General features: G+C 41.4%; 1 protein-coding gene across 14 annotated transcripts in view; it reads left to right on the top strand.

Moving 5' to 3' along the window:
* The first annotated feature begins 2,413 nt into the window (after nt 1-2,413).
* camk2d2 (calcium/calmodulin-dependent protein kinase (CaM kinase) II delta 2) overlaps nt 2,414-22,305 on the top strand; it is a 42,054-nt gene continuing 22,162 nt past the window's right edge. For 5 of the 14 annotated variants that reach the window (XM_058064652.1, XM_058064606.1, XM_058064661.1 and 2 more), the window contains exons 1-3: nt 2,415-2,820; nt 7,117-7,211; nt 22,224-22,283. In XM_058064652.1, the coding sequence (XP_057920635.1) occupies nt 2,759-2,820; nt 7,117-7,211; nt 22,224-22,283 (217 nt within the window). In that variant the 5' untranslated portion in view covers nt 2,415-2,758. Of the gene's footprint in view, nt 2,821-7,116; nt 7,212-22,223; nt 22,284-22,305 lie in introns of all 14 variants that reach the window. The other 9 variants (XM_058064570.1, XM_058064597.1, XM_058064589.1 and 6 more) reach the window with 3 other exon arrangements.

A 22,305-nucleotide genomic window follows, 5' to 3' on the forward strand; every position in this document is an offset into this window, starting at 1 on the left:
ATGTTTTTTTTTTTTGTTCTGCAGTGATTTTTGTCTTGGAACTTTGCCATGTAGGCCGTTTTTGCTCACTGTCTTTCTTATGGTGCGGTTATAAAAACTGAGGGAAGCGAGACCTCCAGTTCTTTGGACTTTGTTGTGGGGTCTTTTGTGACCTTTTGGATGAGCCATCACTGTGCTCTTGATTCACAACTGTTCCATGTTTTTGTGGATAATGGTGCTCAGTGTGGTTTGCTGTGTTCAGCTGTGTTGTCATTGACTAATATTTGAGTTGTTTTAATGAGCTCAAAAATGTAAATGTGACAAAAATACAGAATAATAAGAAATCGGGAAGGGGGCTAGTCTATTGTTCTATTTATTTATTTGGCAATTCAGCTTTGCAACAGAATCTCTCCACGTTAATATTGAATATGTTGTTTTTGTACTGTGTTAAAGGAACTGTATGCAGTGAGTTCCTCAGCTGCCTAGAGGGTGCCAACACTCAAATGTGCTCTAATATATATATATATATATATATATATATATATATATATATATATATATATATATATATATATATATATATATATATATATATATATATATATATATATATATATATATATATATATATATATATATATCCTGCCCGGTTTCCTGAGTAAGTAATCTACACCAAACGCAACACACTCGAGCACATTAGTTATGTTTTTTTTCTCAGCAACTGATAGCAATTTGGCTAAGTTTAGCTGCTAATGTTTGCATCCCTTGAATGTATAAACAATCATAACTACAGCATAACTGCATTTTCTATTTCCTGTCTAAGACTGCTTCTGTGTGTGTACTTGCAGGGACTGCCCTCTCTGTGCATATAGGGCCACCTTTTGCTCGAGGGGACACCACATTTTCAGAGTAGCGGATGTGTGCAATGGATGCGCTACCGTGAGGCAGAGGAGGGAAAAGAGACTTGTAATCTGACCGCACAATTATTGACCGCACTTGACATCTGACCAATCAGAGAGGTGCGCGTGCAGGCAGGCTCCCAGAGCTACAGAAGGTGAGATTTCAACATGTCATCCATTCCACATCACGAATCGTGAGCAAGCAGGAAAAACAAAGGAAAAACACGAGTAAACTTGTGCTTTACTTGAAGGTGGGTATGTTGTTAAAGTAAAACTTTGTAGCATTAACACCTAAATTGCCACTCCTTAGATAGGAATCCTTGTCTGGTTTGTGTCTAGACCAGAGAATAGTATTTTTCCAGTGGAAATATGTATGTATTTTTCCATTATAATACATACTGTATATATCTTTATGTCAATTTGTTTTAAAGTGTTTTCCACTGGGAGGACACCAAGGCGTTCCCAGGCCGGATGTGAGACATAAACTCTCCAGCATGTCGTTTGCCCCAGGGCCTTGTCCTGGCTGGGCATGTCCAGAACACCTCACCATGCAGGGAGGTGTCTGGGAGGCATCCGGACTAGATGCCTGAGCCACCTCAATTGACTCCTCTTGATGTGAAGTAGCAGCAAATTTTGTAATTGAATATTTATTTATCTCGGGTTGAATTTGTTTTAGGGCGGCACGGGGGTTGAGTGGTTAGCGAGCAGACCTCACAGCTAGGAGACCTGGGTTCAATTCCACCCTCGGCCCACCCTCTCTGTGTGGAGTTTGCATGTTCTCCCCGTGCATGCGTGGGTTTTCTCCGGGTACTCCGGTTTCCTCCCACATTCCAAAAACATGCTAGGTTAATTGGCGACTCCAAATTGTCCATAGGTATGAATGTGAGTGTGAATGGTTGTTTGTCTATATGTGCCCTGTGATTGGCTGGCGACCAGTCCAGGGTGTACCCCGCCTCTCGCCCAAAAACAGCTGGGATAGGCTCCAGCACCCCCGCGACCCTCGTGAGGAAAAGCGGTAGAAAATGAATGAATGAATTTGTTTTATTTTATTTAACCCATATAGCGACTATAACTACTATACTATATTATGATACTACTATAACTACTATATATATATATATATATATATAGCTACTATATATATATTCATATACTAACTACTGGATCTATACTTACAGTACATTTGTTATTATTAATAACGGTCATGTTGCTATATGGTCATTTTGTACTTATGATACATTTGGGATGGGGAGAGGTGTGAGGGTGTGGGGAGGACGGGGGTGGCTCCAAATAACATTTCCTTTACGGTACAATTTTGTCAGGGGCGGCTGCAGAATTTTTTTAAAATTTCGTAATAGTGAAAGATATTTTATTTTTTTGTACAATCTGATCCATTAAACCATTATTGCTAACGTGCTGCTTAATATTGTGTATTATGTTTATTTCCCTCGATAAATAGTACCTTCGCATGTTGACAGACGTCACTGTGGACCGTAAGGATGATTTTGCGAGCGAGGATGCGGCCGAGGGGGCGGGACTGAGCACACAGCCGGGGGTCGGTGAGCAAGTGCGCGCAAAGAGAGAGCAGCCTCGCCAGCTCACACTCACCACTCACGCAACACCCAAATGCGCCAAACCATGCAGCGTCCACGACAAGGCGACGATTAATAACACTGCCATCACTCGGACCTGAGTGGCTTCTTATTTATTTCTTTATTTCGTTGCTGCAACAACTATCCTCCTCCTCATCCTCCATCATATTTGCAGATGAGCGCCGTCTGTGCATGAAAGGCTCGCTTGCAGGTACCACGACAACACCGGACGACTGGTGGCTTTGAAAGAGAGAGAGAGAGAAAACACCCCAGGGTGCCACTTCCACCATGGCGTTAACGATCTGCACAAGATTTACCGACGAATACCAGCTGTTCGAGGAGCTGGGGAAGTAAGCAATCACTATTATTTGTATTATTATCAAGTGTGCATCATTCTCGTATTGTAAATGTCAGCGTGTTACGTAATAGGCCGCCTTGATTTTTAAGGACAAGGATTCCTACCACACCCCCGCTCCCCACTCTACCCTACCCCCGTGCGCGTGCGTGTGGCCATATTAACTCACTGGGCATAGGAAGGGGGGAGGTGATACATATTGCCATGTGTAATACAGGCCCGTTTTTAATCCCATATTTTTGTCAGAAGCAGCAAAAAAAAAAGTGACGTCACTGCCTCCCTCCATTGCATGTCTTAGGTTTGGATTTTGTCATTTAAGGGTGCCACCATTACTTCTATCCACCCAATATTGCAAACTGAGCCTTTGATGGTGTAATATGGGAAGATTCCCACCTGGAGTGACCAAAATATATAGTGGTTATATAGCCCGGCTATACCCCTTTTAATGCCCAGCACCTATTGTCGATGCAAAGACAAATAAAACACCCCCCACCTTCATCTAAAGGCTTAAGGCTTACATGGTTCTTATATGAAGAAGTAGTCCAATCTGCCCCCAAATCCATTTTATGATCTCAGGCTATCTGACATTAATAATGCAGTCACATCACTTTTAGAGCCTTGAACTCACCCGATTCTACACTCACCTTTCCATTCTGAAGCCAACATGAAAATACCAAAGTTGCTGCGGCGCAAAATACAGTATTGACCAGAATATAAGACGACCCAAATGTACTTTAGTCCCTCGCTTTCAAGACTTGCCTGTCATGTGTTCAACAATAGAAATTTGTTGGATGATTCTTCTTCACTCATCTGAACTCCTCCCCGTTTGTTTTCTAACTGGCTTTGAGACACTACAGGTCTCTTTTGCTTTAGTTCACTGATGTGAGTGTGTGAGCGACAGGAAGAAAAGCTCTGGCGTGAAGTCATATTGTTTACATGTGTACATCGGTAAACCCCGGATAAAAGACGACATGTCTTTTTCAGACTTTATTATGTTAAGAAATATGGTTTTATTGATACTAAATCAATACAATATTGAGTTCTAAGAGATTGATTCTTTCACGCTCACCTATGGGTGTCCAAAATGTTTCCACAAAAGTCCACATACTGAAAAATTATTTGTATATCGATTTCATAATTCGATATCCCTGTCTGCCTTATGAAGAAATTCATGCTAAAATTGGGTTGATAGACACTGCGAGGTATTGAATATGTTTATTATTATGGTTAAAGTTGTGAGGAACAGTTATGTACCTTTGTATGATTCATCATTAAGAATTCTGTGTATTATGTGCAAGTGGTGGTTGATTAATGAAGTACTTAGCTGTGGAGGTGCTGTTGACTCAATCTCATTAAGGCTCATTAACAACATGACATCTATACTATGGCGCAAAATAACATAAGAAACAGGAGTTCATAACATTTAGAGAGGGATTCTTTATTGCCAATACTGATGGAAATAGTTTTTAAAAAATATTATTATTGATCTTGTGATTTGTGTTTTGTCTAGTTTTGTAAAAATCTAAAAAATGTATGATAAAAGGATGTATCTAATTTCCACATATTAAAATTGGGATTGCCATGCATGTTTACACTTAAGGGGTAGCTGTCTATCATATAAACTCATAGAAATACAGTATCCAACTCCTCTGTCTGATTGGACGTCCGGAAAGCAAGCCATTCACATCGAAAGCCAGGCACAGCCACGCAGATGCACTTGACACATGCACTTCACAGTAAATCCATGGGCAGACAAGTACAGGCGTTATGTAACACGTTACGCTCTCAACATTTCTTCACCAAATCCCCTATAAAATGGAGGTAAGCTTTAGTGGCAAGCTGCTCACTTTGCAGGATGTGAGATAAACATGGCGTGCGCATCTTTATATAGTACAGCGCTGGCTTGCAACGACCATATTATTTTTCTATTAGTATGAATAATTCAGCTGCAAAATCGTGAATGGCCAGCAAGGGGTTCTTATGAGGTATCATCTTTATCCAAGTGTGTTTTATTGCTCGTATTGATATCTACAGAATGTGGTCAGAGGTTAGAAAAAGTCAGAGCTGCAGAGGAAGGAAAGATTGGATCTGAAGGGGAAAATGTGCACAGACACAGACAAGGGATGAATAGCAAAAGGCTGTGTGTGTGTGTTTGTGTGTTTGTGTGTGTGTGTTTGCGTAGAGCTGAGGGGAGCTGAGGCAGGCAGTCCTGTCCAAGGCTGCATTTAGAGATGCAGCTATCTCAAATATAGCTGACCTACTTTTTCTTGGGGTCTTCACATGTGTCCCAACACACTCCGACCATGACAATTTTGTTATGAACCACCTTTGTCTGTTTTAAAAAAAGCTATTACGTCAGGGACACTGTGTACCTGAAGCTGGCTGGCTGGCTGGCTGAGCAACAACCGCAAAGCTCACCTTTACGATGCTGAAATACGACTGTAAATTATTTATTTTTAACTCAGTTGCGTTTGAGGTGACCCCACCCCCCACTTGGCAGCTGAGGGCTGCTTCATAAAACTTGACAGGCTCACTAAATAAGGCTTAACCTTAAACTTCAACTAACTTCTCTCCTGGTGCAATTGAACATTGAATGAGTTTTACTGAATTTATTTCTCTGCCGTTTTGGGTTTTAAAATGACTACTCCACAAAGCACTGCTATGGGAATCATTGTTCATGATTTTGTAACTTAACAATGAATACATACTCTTAAAGAACACATTAGGTATATTTGCACAATAGGATTTATTATTATGGTTGTGGTTTACAGTGGTATAGTGCTGCACTACATTCTGTTGCATATCATGGCTCCTTTATGAATGCTATCCAACTTGTAGGCCATATCCAGCCCGTTCTGTGGGCGGGGCCAAACCGGGCTGGGGGAAGCTTTCAGGTGCAATGATTTAAAAAAATTAAAAATTTTTTTTTTTAAATAACTACATCAAATGTTCACATCAAATTCATATAGAAAATATTGGACATTATTTTATTTTAAAAATACTCATAGTTTTTGCATGTATATGTTGTTTATTTCAAGTGGCAACACGTCCCACTTGGTTTGACTGTCCTTGAACGCACCTTTGTGCATGTGCTAACTTTCTCCCATGCTGCACAGATAGACTACTATACTGTATTTTTGCCATTTTTCTTTCACCTCATATTTGATCTCAAATATGTGGGATAATGTATAAAGGTAAGTTCTGATGAGCTTATTGAACGTTATGTGCATATTTATTTATTTAATTCAAAGGATCTTTGAATTGCTTTTCCCAAAAAGACAACTTTCTTCCATTCATTTTCTATACTGCTTATCCTCACAAGGGTCGCAGACATGCTGGAGCCTATCCCAGCTGTCTTCCGGCGAGAAGAGGGGTACACTCTGGACTGGTCGTCAGCCAATCACATATAGACAAACAACCATTCACACTCACATTCATACCTAATTTGGAGTACCCGGAGAAAGCCCACGCACACACAGGGAGAAAACCCTACACAGAGATGCCCGAGCGGGGAATCGAACCCATGTCTCCTAGCTGTGTGGCCGGCATGCTAATCATAATGATTATACAAATAACTACATTAAATTTTATTTTAAATGTATATCAATTTTTGGAAATAAAAGCTATTATTTTCTCAGAAAAATAATATACTGTTAGAAGCCCATAGTATTTCATGGAGTGTTTATTCCCAGTGGTCCTTGAACACACCATAGTTATCTGTGCCGAAAGTCAAAGTTTCTCAGATGCGGCCACAGATAGTTAAAATGTTTCCAGTTTTTGTTTTTCACGTCATTGTTGTTCCCTCCACCAGAGGCTTTATTTGAATGTGAACCGGTCCGTGGATTAAAAAAGGTTGGCAGGCACTGATATAGACAATCTTTGCAAAAACACCTGCCGTATGGATGTTTGATGAGCATTTTTTGCAGATCCTTTGCAACAGTACCTTGTCATGTAGAGGAGATTTGACGAGTTTGTTGAAAATTGAAAAGTGCTTCTGTTACATAGAGAATCTTTGATGAGTGTTTTTGCAGTAGGTCCGAAAAGCAGTCTGGCACTCCTATCATGTAGAATATTTTTGATTTTGTGTTATTGCAGTAGATCCTTAAAAACTGTCGTATAGAAGATCTTTGACTAGCATTTTCACAGTACAGTGTGTCCTTCAACAGTGTATACTCCTGTCATATCAACAATCTTTTAACATTGTGCTTCTGTTTGAATTTAGTTGAAGAACCCTTTGTTCCACTATGACCTATTTTGAATATGACGATATGTTGTATTTCCCTGTGTCTAGGGGAGCCTTCTCTGTGGTCAGGCGGTGTGTGAAGATCTCCTCTGGTCAAGAGTATGCTGCTAAAATCATCAACACTAAGAAGCTCTCTGCCAGAGGTAGGCCACAAATACAAAGATGTGCAAAAAACCTCGGTGCTCACATTTATACAAATAGGAGGACAAGTCCCATGTGCACTGAGTTACGCGTGCATGAAGTATGAATATTGCAGCCCCTAGATGATGGCGCTCTGAGCTCTTAGAGAGAGCCAGTGTGTTTGTGCAGAAGAGAGACACCGGACAGATAATCACTTTTTTTTTTTTTAATTGCACTGCATATTAAATATACTGCAAAAGTGCAGTATATTACCTATATGCATTATATTACTTATATATGTGTGTGTACATATGTTCTAAATCGATTAAAGGCTCTGGCTGGTCTTGTTGTCCCAGGGGTAGATCTCTTGCGAAGCCGACCCAGTTCTTTCACATCCGTCACTGTAATTGTAGCCACTGGCCTGGTTGCCTGCAGGCTTAAAACACACACATGCACGCGCACACATACATTCATACACATTATGACACACTAGCTCACACACACTCACAAATAGATGCATTTGCAGGCACACATGCGCATGACCCAGGCACAACTAAGAGTGCATAGTAACCAATGGCGGCCCCCCGCTGTCGCCGTTCCTCCTCCTCTTCAGCCAATGGCGTCCCTTCTTGCTAACATGAACCAATGGCAATCTTTTTTTCCGCACAAGGCCTCTCATTATGTGAACTTTGTATCTAAAATTGAATTTAGAAAGAGCAGGAGATTGCCACTTTTGTTATTGTGCTGAAGCTTTAAAAAGTAATTTTATGGTGAAAAATCATGATTTGTTGTTATTTTTATGATTTTTTAAATGATTTTTTAAATGAATTTCTTTCTTAATCCCACATTTATTACCGCCACCCTTGGTGTAGATTTTTTTGTTTTTCAGTGTGCTAATTTTTAGCTCACAATATTTTTTGATGCTTAGGTGTGCATTATTTAAAGGATGATTCCTGTATATATGTTGGTGAGCATCCAAAATTTTATGGAACATTTTTTCTGATCTGACCTTAGTGTATGCTTGAACAATTAAAAAAATATATATTTATTTAAACAATTGTAAATAGGTCACTGAAGGTCCCACAATTGTGTATTTTAAGTGTGTTAGCCAAAATGTATACCTTAAAATTGGAATTTAGTTTACCCACAGAATATTGAGTTTTAGGACTACATACATAAACATTGAAACTATTTAAAGAAACTTTGGACTCTCTTCTTTCATCAGAAAAAAAGTTTGTTTCTAGCCTTTTTGGGTCTTTATAAATTAGCAGTAGAAGGGTGGTTTCAACTAAAACGCCCGATTTTGACCAAAAAAACTCAAAGTCAAACAGAACGGTGACTGATGTCCATATTTAGTGACACCCTAAACATCTGAAGAGTTGTTTACTTCTCTGATACAACAAAAAAAAAAACACCGGAAAAAAGATATTTATGACAAAATAACTACATTTATTCACAGATGTAGAAAATAACACAAAATAATCATCTATTTCCAGATGTTTGCATGTGTTTGAAGTATTTAGAGATGTCTGCGTGTGTGTAAACTATAGACGTGTATGTGTATGTTTAGTACGTGTGTGCACGGGCAAACTGTTTATAGACGACGATCAGAACAGATCCACAGCCAGACAAACTCTTGTGCTGTATTGTGCTGTAACTCTCAGTGCTGTATTTCCTCTTAAACGTCACCATTATACTCTCTCAGTGCGCTTCTGTCTTTATATCCGAGTGTTGCTGCCGATTGGAGGAAAATAGAACTGTTGCCCCCTGCTGGGACAGAAATACATTGCTTTCAAGTCTGAAATTCACACCGAAGATGCAAAAGACTGTGATTTCTAGCTCCTGTGGAAAAAAAAGCAAAATTCAACATTACTTTTGGGGTTAAGCAGTGGTACAGGAAGACACAAAGGTTGGCAACATAGCTTTGTGAGTTACAGTGCTTACATTAATTTCACATTTTAACAGCAACATCATGGTAGGTTGCTGAAGAACACTAAACGATCAAAATGACAGCTCCCAGGTCTGTAGCTGACTGATGGATAGTTGGCAAAGCTCCAGGCTGCATTTCAAGATGTGAAGCCGGCTTTTTTTTTTTCATATACAGTACATCTCATCTCCCGAGGGGCGGGGCAGTGTCAGTATCATGTCCACGAGGAAGGAGGTTTTTCCTTTATGACGTAATGAAAACCCAGAACTTCAAAAGCTTAAAAAAGTAGAATAAACAAGTGAGAGGGATGATAAATGTTCTCTATTACTGTTAGAACCTCATTAAAAGTCCAATTTAAATTGAGTATAAAACCTAACATGTCAAACTTTTGCACAATTTGTTGTACTCATGGAGAATTTCCTGACATTGTGTTCCCTTGGAGCTATACTGTACAGGAACCTGTACCTCCTTTTAGCCATTACAATACTATATCGTGCTGTTGAATATTTAGCACGTTTTCTTCAAGACAACCACGTCACCATCTATTCCCGTCTTCACCCGCTATCACTATCACGTCTTTAAAACCTCTTTGCTGACTCCGCCTCTTTCTTTCCTCAACAATTTGCTCTTTCGCGCGCTCATGTGACCCTGGAGTGCGCCGTCAGTAATGGACACCTTTTGCAGAGGGATCAGTGCTTCGCCGCTTGCATGCTGGGAAAAAATCTGTCCAAAAATAACTGCAAAGGGATACCTCACCACGTATGCACGCCGTTCACACACAAACATGTGCTATCTCTTTTTTTCTCCCCTTCATTTGTGTGTAGATGTTTACATAGCTGCTGTGTCAGATATGGTCTTACCCTCTTTCTGTGATAAGCCGTACAATTGCAATGCTGACTTCCTCCTCTCTGGTAGGATCGCAGCAAACCCCCGCCCACCCCCATGTTGACCCGTGCCCTCAATGTGTTTGTGTGTGAGTGTGCATGAGTGCGTGTGTGTGCTTGCCCATGCATGTATGTCGAATTGAAAGGGGTTTAGCAAAGGATTGGTTGCTGGAAATGCAGGAAGAGCACAGCAGTGTTTGCACATGTATGAACAGACAGTCCGTCCTGCAATCTGCAATCCTGATTATGTAGCGTTTCATTAAGAGCAGCAGATGAGCCAATGCATGAGAGGAAGCAGGAGAAAGAGCGATGAAGCAAAGGGGAGAGAAAGTGAACATTACACCATTGTGTGTGTGTGTGTGTGTGTGTGTTCCTCCTCCTTTTATGCATCAGTGTCACCGCAAACCTGTCTGCCAGCTTTTGTCACTTCATATTTGCTTGTGATGGGCTCGCCGCTATGTGTGTGGGTATCATCTGTTTATGTATGTGTTTGCTGGATACGGGTGCCCTTGTTTGTGTCATGTAGAGGATCTTTGTCTAGCATTTTTTGCAGTGGGTTCTTAAAACTAGAAGAGCGCTTCTGTCTTATTGAATATCTTTGACAAGTGTTTTTGCAGAATGTCTGTAAAAACATTATAGAAATCTTATGTTCTTATTCATTATGTATTGTGTAAAACTAAGACAGTAACAACATAAAATTACCATACCCACCATTACCATAGTGGTCTCTTTGGAAGTGTGGAAGTGGTAAGTTTTGGCTTCTTACCTTGTCTTTCTTCCCCACTCCATTTGAAACCCTTTAAGTTTAGAATTGGGCGGCACGGCGGTCTTTTGGTTAGCGCGCAGACCTCACACCAGGGTTCAATTCCACCCTCGGCCATCTCTGTGTGGAGTTTGCATGTTCTCCCCGTGCATGCGTGGGTTTTCTCCGGGTACTCCGGTTTCCTCCCACATTCCAAAAACATGCTAGGTTAATTGGCGACTCCAAATTGTCCATTGGTCACCCTCGGCCATTTCTGTATGGAGTTTGCATGTTCTCCCTGTGCATGCGTGTTTTTTTTCTGGGTACTCCGGTGAATTGGCGACTCCAAATTGTCCATTGGTATGAATGTGAGTGTGAATGGTTGTTTGTCTATATGTGCCCTGTGATTGGCTGGCCACCAGTCCAGGGTGTACCCCGCCTCACGCCTGAAGACAGCTGGGATAGGCTCCAGCACCCCCGCGACCCTCGTGAGGAAAAGCGGAAAAATGAATGAATGAATGAATTAAGTTTAGAATAAAAACATTAGAAGTGAACTAAGACAGTGACAACATAAAATTACCATACCCACCATCTCTTCACTCACTTCGACGGTAGTGGTCTCTTTCGAGTGCCCGGTGTCATGACTAAACACTGTGGGGCTGCGTTTCAGTTTTATGCTGCCAAAATCTGGAACGGTCCTCTAGAAGATGTGTGACACTTCTCAACTTTGGCAATGTTCAAATTCAAGTTGAAAACACTTCATCAGGGTCAGGCTAGTGGCATCTTCTCCATGAACAAAATACAAGCCATTTTGGCTTGTTAGAATGGGCGAGCAATGGTGGTTGAGTTACATAATGGGTGCCACACACAGGAGATGACATCGCCGCTACTCCATTCATTTTCAATTGGACCTGCGGGAAAGGGCGATTATTGCATGTCACCGTCCAGCCATGCGACACGCGAAATTAGTGGGTGTTTGGCACTGGCTTGCGACGCGTCCTAGAAAACTGTACTTGCTTTTACACTCGCATTTCTAAAAAAAAAGAATACAGACATTAAATAAAATGGGAACCCGTTGTTGCCAGAGTAAATTCAATTTTACATTCATTTTCACAGACATTTATGTAAATGTATCTTCAATACCTGCAAAGTCTGGCACTAGCGAGACAGTCAATCAAAACCGTGGGAGACTCGTGGAATTTGCTTTGGATGTGATCACATCGCCTTCCGTGTGCATCGTTTACTGCATGTTGGCAAGTTTCGCCAGTTGTAGTCGTTTGTCTCATATCGTGTGTGGCGCCTATTACAACGGATATACCTTACCTTGTTCGTCTTTCTGTTTCACCACATATTCTGGCTTTCTTACATTTTGTATTCCATTTCTTTCATTGCCTTGGCTTCTTTGTTCGGAGTCTGCGTGGGTGACGTTAAGTACGCTGGTGACGTATGCAATATCTCGAGGCAGGAAAAAAACTTTTTTATAGTCAAGGTTTTTGAGTAATTTTTTGCACCCCTGGTTTATTTTGAAAACATGCACCGGAATCACCTCTCTGCCTTTTTGGCACTGAACAGATAATGAGAGAAAGTAAAGGCAGAGAGAAAGGTATTTAATAGTTAATGCATTTCTTGTTCAAGTCTGTGAAAATGACCCTAATGTTGACATTATTACTAACAGAAAATTGAAATATCAAAGAAAAACTTGATGCTACAGTGACGTAGAAACGGCAATCCTCCTCCCATGCAGCCCACCACCACAGCTTCAAAAAAAGCTAGGGGAAACCCTGCATTCTCTAATGATGAGGTGTCATGGTAACAGTGATGATATGTGTACCAATTATCCAGTGGTATACCCATCACATAAAGATCGGTCCGCTTGCTTTTGTTTTTCTCCTCTGTCTTCATCATCTATTGTCATCTGCTGCTGCGACTGCTCCTTTGAAATAAAGGATGAGGAAGAGGAGAGACAGAAGGCACGGTAGCCAGGGAGGGAACATGGAGGAGAAGGAGGGCGATCAAATGACTCACTGGGTACTTGGAGCTAAAAATATATGTTGATTTTTCTACTCTCTGTCTCTTTCGCGCTCTCTCATACACACGCGTGGACATACACACACAAACACACACACACACTGACTTATCTTTTACAAATAAGCCGGCTTGATTTGATTGATTTTAGTCAATGCTCACTTTGGCAGCTGTACTGCTTGTGTGCAACTGACTAAATCACCAACCTAAAGGAGAGTGAATGTGTCTTAATTAAGCAATTTAAACAACCTCTGTGATTAGTGGGATACAAAGCTGTGGCGATACTGTATGGCTTGAAATTCATATTGCAATATACATTGTAGCCTCCTGCAATAACTATGAATATTACAATGCAGTTGTCTGTTGCTACATCTCCCTTAATTTATCACAGGCTTTTAAAAAAAAAAAAATAGTTTCTTGGTTGACTATTGACTATAATTAGTCCAGAAATATTGAAAGACAGTTAATATGTAGGATTCACGTCAGTAATGTTACATTGGAGAAACATTACCCTACATGACCTTCACACTAGAGTGCGGCATCAGCCATGGCATGTCTGACAGTTCTTCTCCCATTCCGTGTGGAAGTGGTAAGTTTTGGCTTCTTACTTTGTCTTTCTTCCCTACTCAATTTGAAACCCTTTAAGTTTAGAATAGGGCGGCACGGCGGTCTAGTGTTTAGCGTGCAGACCTCACAGCTCGGAGACCAGGGTTCAATTCCACCCTCGGCCATCTCTGTGTGGAGTTTGCATGTTCTCCCCGTGGGTTTTCTCCGGGTACTCCGGTTTCCTCCCACATTCCAAAAACATGCTAGGTTAATTGGCGACTCCAAATTGTCCATAGGTATGAATGTGAGTGTGAATGGTTGTTTGTCTATATGTGCCCTGTGATTGGCTGGCGACCAGTCTAGGGTGTACCCCGCCTTACGCCCGAAGACAGCTGGGATAGGCTCCAGCACCCCCCACGACCCTCGTGAGGAAAAGCGGTAGAAAATGAATGAATGAATGAATGAACTATTTAGCTCAGTAGCATTTAGTTCTTAAATTGGTGTTTGACTAATGTTGTCGATAAACTGAATAAAGAATAAAGAAGTAAATACAGTAATTCCTTGTTTATCGTGATTAATTGGTTTCTTGGTTTATATATATTTTTGAAAGTGAAGCCGTCAGATTCAAACTGAGGTGTGTTGGGGAACGATTGTACTGTACTAAGTAGTAAATGTCACACAACTGTTTTAGCCAGCCCCACAATGGACTCGAACACAAGACCTTTGGAATGGGAGTCGAGACGGCTGGATGCTGGGCCACAAGTCTTGGCAGCCACCCCGTTGTTCTTAAGGCTGACTTAGTGAGGTTTTACCAACATACACTTGCGCAGCCACACTGGCCAACATCCGTTACATAGGCAAGGCTACTTTAAATAAATAAAAATTGATGCTAATTTACATTGAAAATGTAGCATTAGGCTATTTAACTTAAAGGCAAACACTATCTAAGGCACAGCAAGAGTGACTTAATGGCAGTACACTAACAATCGTTGCTGGTAGCGAGTTTCAAATAGCACTGGAGAGCATTGTCGCTACCTGTATTAATAGACTTTACACTTGAAATCAAACAATGTGATTTCAGTACAAACTTTAAAAGAAGCAAGTATGCATCAAGGTGAATAACTCAAGAAAGAAGCGCAGATATCTGTTCGATTGTGCGTCCTCATCATCCTTGGTTTAATCGACTTGTAGCCCCACAACACACGTGTTCTCTGTCTCGTGTGCTTCCATAGTTGAAATATTCACCCCGGTCCCCCCTGGTCAAGTATTTAGGAGCGGTGGCATACACAACAGTCCAGGGTGATCAAGTATTAATAGACCGAGGACATACTGTAGATATGGTGCTGCAGTGAATATCACTGTCACCTCGCAGCCGGAGAAGGCAAATGATGGATGGGTGGGTGGGTATGGATATGATGACAACAACAATTACTGTTTGGTGGACATTATCAGCTACAGTTGCATTGTTTAAAAAAAATATATTTATTGTTGTGGTTCTTGTATTAGATGTCATTAGCTTGTATAGGCCGGATTGTGCATCGTGATACACAATACTGAGCTTGTGCACGCATTTTTTGGAGGTTTAATTGGCAGCATTTGTTGTCTTACCGCAATGTTTGCACCGTTTTTAACATATTCATCTAATGTGTGTGTGAGGCAGATGTACAGTACATTATGAGACTCCTCGCCGGACTCTGGGGACAGTTTTATCTCTGGCACCAGCCACATTCAGTTTCTCCTCCAAAGAGAAAGCAAGGGAGTAATCAGTCTCATAATTCTGCCTCTATTGGGACCTAGAGGAGAGTGACAGTGTTTCATTGTCCCTCCGGGTTTCATTAGAGCCCCTCAGCTTCTGAAAGGGCTGGAATGGAACCATATGGAGGAGAACTATTTAGCCGCTGTTAGGCAGAAGATGTCGCAGTTATGCCACAACATAGTTTCCATTTAAACTCTTAATTACTTTACACCACAACTGTTCCTCATGATGATTCCCGCTAATTTGTGAACTGATTATTAGTAGGTTGTTCATCCATCACCTTGTGTAACATGTAGTGAAATGTGCACTTCTTAGTTTGTCCACTACAAAGCATTCATTCATTCATTTTCTACCGCTTTTTCCTCACGAGGGTCATGGGGGTGCTGGAGCCTATCCCAGCTGTCTTCGGGCGAGAGGCGGGGTACACCCTGGACTGGTCGCCAGCCAATCACAGGGCACATATAGACAAACAACCATTCACACTCACATTCATACCTATGGACAATTTGGAGTCTCCAATTAACCGAGCATGTTTATGGAATGTGGGAGGAAACCGGAGTACCCGGAGAAAACCCACGCATGCACGGGGAGAACATGCAAACTCCACACAGAGATGGCCAAGGGTGGAATTGAACCCTGGTCTCCTAGCTGTGAGGTCTGCGCGCAAACCACTAGACCGCCGTGCCACCCACTACAAAGCAAAAACAAAACAGTCCCCCCTGCTTGGTGTAGAAAGTGGTTGGCGTGCAGTCCACACAGCTAGGAGACCCGGGTTTGATTCCCCGCTCAGGCATCTCTGTGTGGAGTTTGCATGTTCTCCCTGTGCGTGCTTGAATATCCAAAAACATGCTAGGTTAATTGGTGACTCCAAATTGTCCATAGGTATGAATGTGAGTGTGAATGGTTGTTTGTCTATATGTGCCCTGTGATTGGCTGGCGACCAGTCCAGGGTGTACCCCGCCTCTTGCCCGAAGACAGCTGGGATAGGCCCCAGCATGCCTGCGACCCTCCTGAGGATAATCGGTATAAAGGATGGATGGATGGATGGATGGATGGATGGAGATGCCGCCCTGTTTGGCGGTACTTGAATGCACCATAGTTATGTTTGGCAAAATGAAATTGAGACTTAAATATAACTTTCTCCAACACTGCCACAGCTGTTAAAAATACATCTGTTCATTGATCTTACATACATTATATACTGGGTTTAATGCAGTAAATGTGTGAGGCATGCAGTATATAGAGCTTAAACCAGGAGGTTTAGTGTCTTGGAGTCTTGTGTCAAATAGCCATCTTTATGGGCGTCTAAATTACTCACATATTTCACCATATTTCACCAAGTCTGGGATGGATCAGGAGGATCCTCATCTATAGCCAATGCCACATTTTATTTTCCTGTGTCTCTATTCACTGCTATACTTCATTCTTATATCTGCAACCGCACTGCAGCAGTGTGTTTGTGTGGGTGAGTGTGCAAGTGTGTATTCATTGCCATTGCACTGCTGTACTTTGACTTCCTGCAAAGTCCACTGTGACCATATTTAGCGAGAGAGAGAATATATGAACTGACATGAAATGTGAGCGAGAGAAAAGACTGCATGAGAAGACAGGAACACAAAATGAAGCAGAGTAAACACCTGGCAGAGGGAAAGAGAGGCTAATAAACAACACAGGAATGAACAGCATTCAAGCCATGTTACCTCATTTCTGGATTTACTAAACACTACTAGTTAACAGTATGATGTTACTCTGTAACAATCCAGTATAAAAATTATGCAAATACTCATTTTGTTTGATATTGTAAAAGAGTTTGCATGTTCTCCCCGTGCATGCGTGGGTTTTCTTCTCCCACATTCCAAAAACATGCCAGGTTAATTAGATACTCCAAATTGTCCATACGTATGAATGGCTGGTGATTAGTCCAGGGTGTACCCCGCCTCTCGCCCAAAGTCAGCCGGGATTGGGCTTCAACATACCCCTGTGACCCTAATGGATGGATGGATAGTTTGCAGTGGTGTGGAACCACACTGTACTACAATATCCTCTTTGTGTCTAATTTTTCATATAATCTTTCTCTTGTATTGCACGTGTACCTAATGAAATGGCTGGGGAACAATGAAGCACTGTTCGAATTACTGGTTTTAGGTCCATTCAATTGTAGGAAAAGAGTACTAAATACATTAATTATAATTATATAAATAAATAAATCAATAACAGATAATGACAAAATAATATAAATAGAGACAAATTCAGACAATTCTGTCAAGTATTGCTAAGCTACTAGCAGGCTCTTGTGTCTGCATAATTTCTCCATAATTCCTCCATAATTTTTGCTACTGCACTATATGTATAGCTTGAGTTATTGCAAGAGCAGTTGTTGCACTTGAGGATGTACTTACTACATAAAGTGTATTTTAAAGGAGGCAGGCTCTTGTTTTGGATCTCTCTGTCTTTACCTGTGAAGAGTTGTGATATAGTTGTGAGCAAAAACTCTCTCAGTGTCAGACATTTGAATGCAGGCTTGGTTCCACTGCAGAGAGAGGAGAGGCCTGCCAGCTCTGATTGGTTCTGGAGTTGCTAGACAACAGATGTCCAGCCGGCTGGGGGGTGGACTACCTGTGGAGGATGGAGCGAGTGAAAGAGAAAAGTGAAGGTAGAAAATGATGGAGCGGAGTGAGGGAGTGTTATGATGAACAAGTGCAGGGATTCACTTTAAAAACATGCTAAAATGTTGCCAAATGTGGATACTGTACTTGCATTATACAAAACAATCTGATAGGCCTACTTAGGATTGAAATAAACCTTCATGAGATAAATGCCATGTATAATGACTGGATGGATAGATGGATGACAGTGGGATGAAAGTAGGAGTTCAGAACATTTAGTCCTCCAGCTGATTGATTGTTATTTTGTCCCATCAAAGAAATCTTAAATAGTCCATCATAGTAGCACCAATTATGTGCTCAATTGTGTTCAGATGTGGAGCTATACTTGGCCACTCCACCACATTCACCTTCAGCTTTTTCAGCAAGGGACTTGTCATCTAGGAGTTGTGTTTAGTCTCATTATCATGTTGGAAAACTGCCCCAGTTTCCCAAGATCATGCTCTACTCGAAATGTCACAGTACATGTTGGAATTGCTACCACCATCATGCCTGACTGCATAGGAAAGACACAATTATCTTGATAGTCACTTGTGTTGCCAGCTATGTCGACAATAATGGATGTGTATTGAGTAATTTTCAGTAGATAGTAAGTCTATACAATGGATCCCCATTTCGGTGCCCCCCCCCCCCCCCCCCCCAAAAAAAAAAAAAAATCAAAACCATTTTTTCCTAGGAAAAAAAATCAAATTCCCCATAAAAACAATTCATAAATACAGCATTCATTCATTCCGTTTTTTCTTTTCCTCACGAGGGTCGCCGGGGTGCTGGAGCCTATCCCAGCTGGTCGCCAGCCAATCACAGGGCACATATAGACAAACAACCATTCACACTCACATTCATACCTATGGACAATTTGGAGTCGCCAATTAACCTAGCATGTTTTTGGAATGTGGGAGGAAACCGGAGTACCCGGAGAAAACTCACGCATGCACAGGGAGAACATGGAACAAAGATGGTCGAGGGTGGAATCGAACCCTGGTCCTCCTAGCTGTGAGGTCTACGCGCTAACCACTCGACCGCCGTGCCGCTAAATACAACATAACGCTGGTAAAATATATACTATACATGTATTACTGTTAGAAATCCCACAATTTTTACATGTTTATGTAAACAGCTAGGAGGCACAGGTTCGATTTCCCGCTCAGGCATCTGTGTGGAGTTTGCATGTTCTCCCCATGTGTGGGTTTTCTCTGGGTACTCCGGTTTCCTCCCATATTCCAAAAACAGGTGACTCCAAATTGTCCATAGGTATGAATGTTAGTGTGAATGGTTGTTTGTCTATATGTGCCCTGTGATTGGCTGACGACCAGTCCAGAGTGTACCCCGCCTCTCGCCCGAAGACAGCTGGGATAGGCTCCATAATCATCAATTCAAATCCTGTTTGTATAATTGTATTATCAATATCAAATTGTCCATTAGCAAAGAAGGATGTGAATGAGTGTGAATGGTGAAAGGGATGAAGTGTCACTGAGTTACGGCGTAAGAGAAAAGCAGCGATTCGAGAGATAAGTGACCTTGCTGAAAGGGTTTCACTAATCATCCAATGATGTGATGACTGAGCTGCCCTTGTCGCTGCCGGGTCACCCCGTCTCCTTTTCCGCATTTGTCGTTAGGTCTGACGCTGCAGCCCAGACTAAATCAGATCACACTGTTCTCTCCACAAGTGCTGCTTTCTCATGTGCAGAAGCCTATAATATATCCTAATAATCTTATATAATAAAATCAATTATAATAACGATATATAAAATACAATTATATCTAAGATATAACATATACCTGCAATTAACACATTAATAAAAATAAAATTATAAGACAACAATTTTACATTTCTAATAAAATATCATCAATGAGGCTGCACAGGGGCGGCACGGTGGTCGAGTGGTTAGTGCGCAGACCTCACAGCTAGGAGACCAGGGTTCAATTCCACCCTTGGCCATCTCTGTGTGGAGTTTGCATGTTCTCCCCGTGCATGCGTGGGTTTTCTGTGGGTACTCCGGTTTCCTCCCACATTCCAAAAACATGCTAGGTTAATTGGCGACTCCAAATTGTCCATAGGTATGAATGTGAGTGTGAATGGTTGTTTGTCTATATGTGCCCTGTGATTGGCTGGCGACCAGTCCAGGGTGTACCCCGCCTCTCGCCCGAAGACAGCTGGGATAGGCTCCAGCACCCCCGCGACCCTCATGAGGATAAGCGGTAGAAAATGAATGAATGAATGAATGAATGAATGAATGAATGAATGAATGAGGCTGCACAGTGATAGAGTGGTTACCACGCAGGCCTCACAGCTAGGAGACCGTAGTTCAATTCCGCCCTCGGCCATCTCTGTGTGGAGCACTCCGGTTTCCTCCCACATTCCAAAAACATGCTAGGTTAATTGGCGACTCCAAATTGTCCATAGGAATGAATGTGAGTGTGAATGGTTGTTTGCATATACTGCCCGAAGACAGCACCCCCGCGACCCTCGTGAGAATAAGCGGTAGAAAATGAATGAATATAATAAATGGTGACGTCAAGCCAATAACAACAATAAGGCACATACAGTATGTTGAATGAAACATTTATGGCTTCTTTAATTAGAGGAATTACTTAGATGATGGGAAGGATAATTAATACAAGATTAACAAAGCAGATGGCATAAATCCACATACTCTTCATCAGCGTTTTATGCTTGTTTCTCTTTTGCTGTATAGTCTTCTTGTAGTTCTTACTTTTGTGTTGTAACAGTGCCTTTCTCTGTGACCAATATATTTCACCTTTACTGTAAATAAGCTGCATCTTCATTTTTGGATGCAGCCCATACATAAACACTAATGATGCCGACACAACATCACCTGGTATTCTAAGCTGAACTCATTCTCATATTTAAAAAAAAACACCAAGAAGAGCAGAGGAAGGAGAAAAGGGTGGGAGTAAAAAATAGTTGTCCTATTTTATTTGGAAAAAAAAAAGTAGAACCCTCTGCTCTTTTTTTCTTCTCCTCTCCTCTCCCTCCCTTTCTTTTGCTCTATGTGTGTCCTGAAGCAAAGCTGAAGTGGGTCGCCTCAACACAGCGCTTCCTCACTCATTTCACACACTTCTTTTTTCTTCCAATCATTTGTTCCTAATGGGAATAAGCAGATATACATTACAGATGCCTGTGTAATGTAAAAGAGCTGCACAAACCTTGTTTTAAATGTGCTTCCACCAAAGCACAATTGGTGGTCTAGTAGATACATTACAGTTTTAGCCACCCGTTGGACACAATGTGTTTGTTGATAGTGACTTTGTGTGTGCACAACACTGGTCAGTTTGACCGGGCGAGTTGACATTTTGTGTAGGAGAAGGATATCTCCACACTATTGTAATCTAAGGGAGAATAAATCACTGAAATTAAGGTCAAAAATAATACTGATAGATACAAGAAAAATTGACTGGCCGAGCATTGTTCTTTTGGCCGATTACTTTAAGTTATGAATTTTAGTTTATATTAGTTAAGATAAGCAAGACTATAAAAAGAATTGAATTGGAAGCACAAAACTGAGTATCGTTGACAAAATAAGGTCTTCCCTTTTGTATGAAGTTATGTGGGAATAGGATTATTATTGTGATTGTACATATCTGTTCATTGGCTGCCATTATTGGAACTCTGCTTAACAAGTTTTCATATGGTTGGTTTTAAATTTTGTCATATACAGTACATACAACAAAAACAATTCATATACAGTACATAAAACATGCACACAGGCAGCACATAGTAGTAGTAATAGTAGTGGGCTCTCCACTGGCTACTCGGGCTTCCTCCCACATTCCAAAATCATGCATGTTGACTTAACTGGAGAGATTAAAATAAACCATATGTGTGAAGGTGAGTGTGAATGGTTGTTTGTCTGTATGTGCCCTGTGATTGACTGGTGACCGGTCCAGGGTGTACCCCGCCTCTCTCCCAAAGTCAGCTTAGATAGCCTCAAGCTCATCTTTGACACTAATGGATTCAAAAAATGTATGGGTGGTATACACAGTGTACACATAATGTATCATAAACAATTTGAGGATGTTGCATGGGTTACATTGTGGTCGTCAATAATACATATATTGTGACACAACTCTTATATGTGTGTAGGTGTTCCTAATGCTGTGGCTGTCCTTTTACAGCATCACCTTCCATAGCAGGAGTTCATTTTTGCGGTTGTGACAGTAAAGGGCTGATGTGCACACTGTGTCACTGCCTGTTAAAGGGCCACGCACAAGGGCACGTCAGGTCATATTATTTTTGTCCAGAGTTTCACTTCTGATAAGAGAAGAGCTGCACAAGCCTGACACGCACACGCATGGACACACACACACACACACTCATCTAACACATGCACACATAGCGGCGCAAAGACTCAAACATACGCTGACAACAATGCAGCTCCGTCACGTCAAATGATTCTGAAAGCCAATCACTGTTCTAAAAATAACCTATCTCGATGTTTCTTTGTGTTTGTGTCACAATCCCCTCCTGCAGATCATCAAAAGCTGGAGAGAGAGGCCAGGATTTGCCGTCTACTGAAGCACCCCAATATTGGTGAGCTGCATATACTTAATAC

Source organism: Doryrhamphus excisus, chromosome 1, assembly GCF_030265055.1.
Source record: "Doryrhamphus excisus isolate RoL2022-K1 chromosome 1, RoL_Dexc_1.0, whole genome shotgun sequence".
Classification (NCBI taxonomy): Eukaryota; Metazoa; Chordata; class Actinopteri; order Syngnathiformes; family Syngnathidae; genus Doryrhamphus; species Doryrhamphus excisus.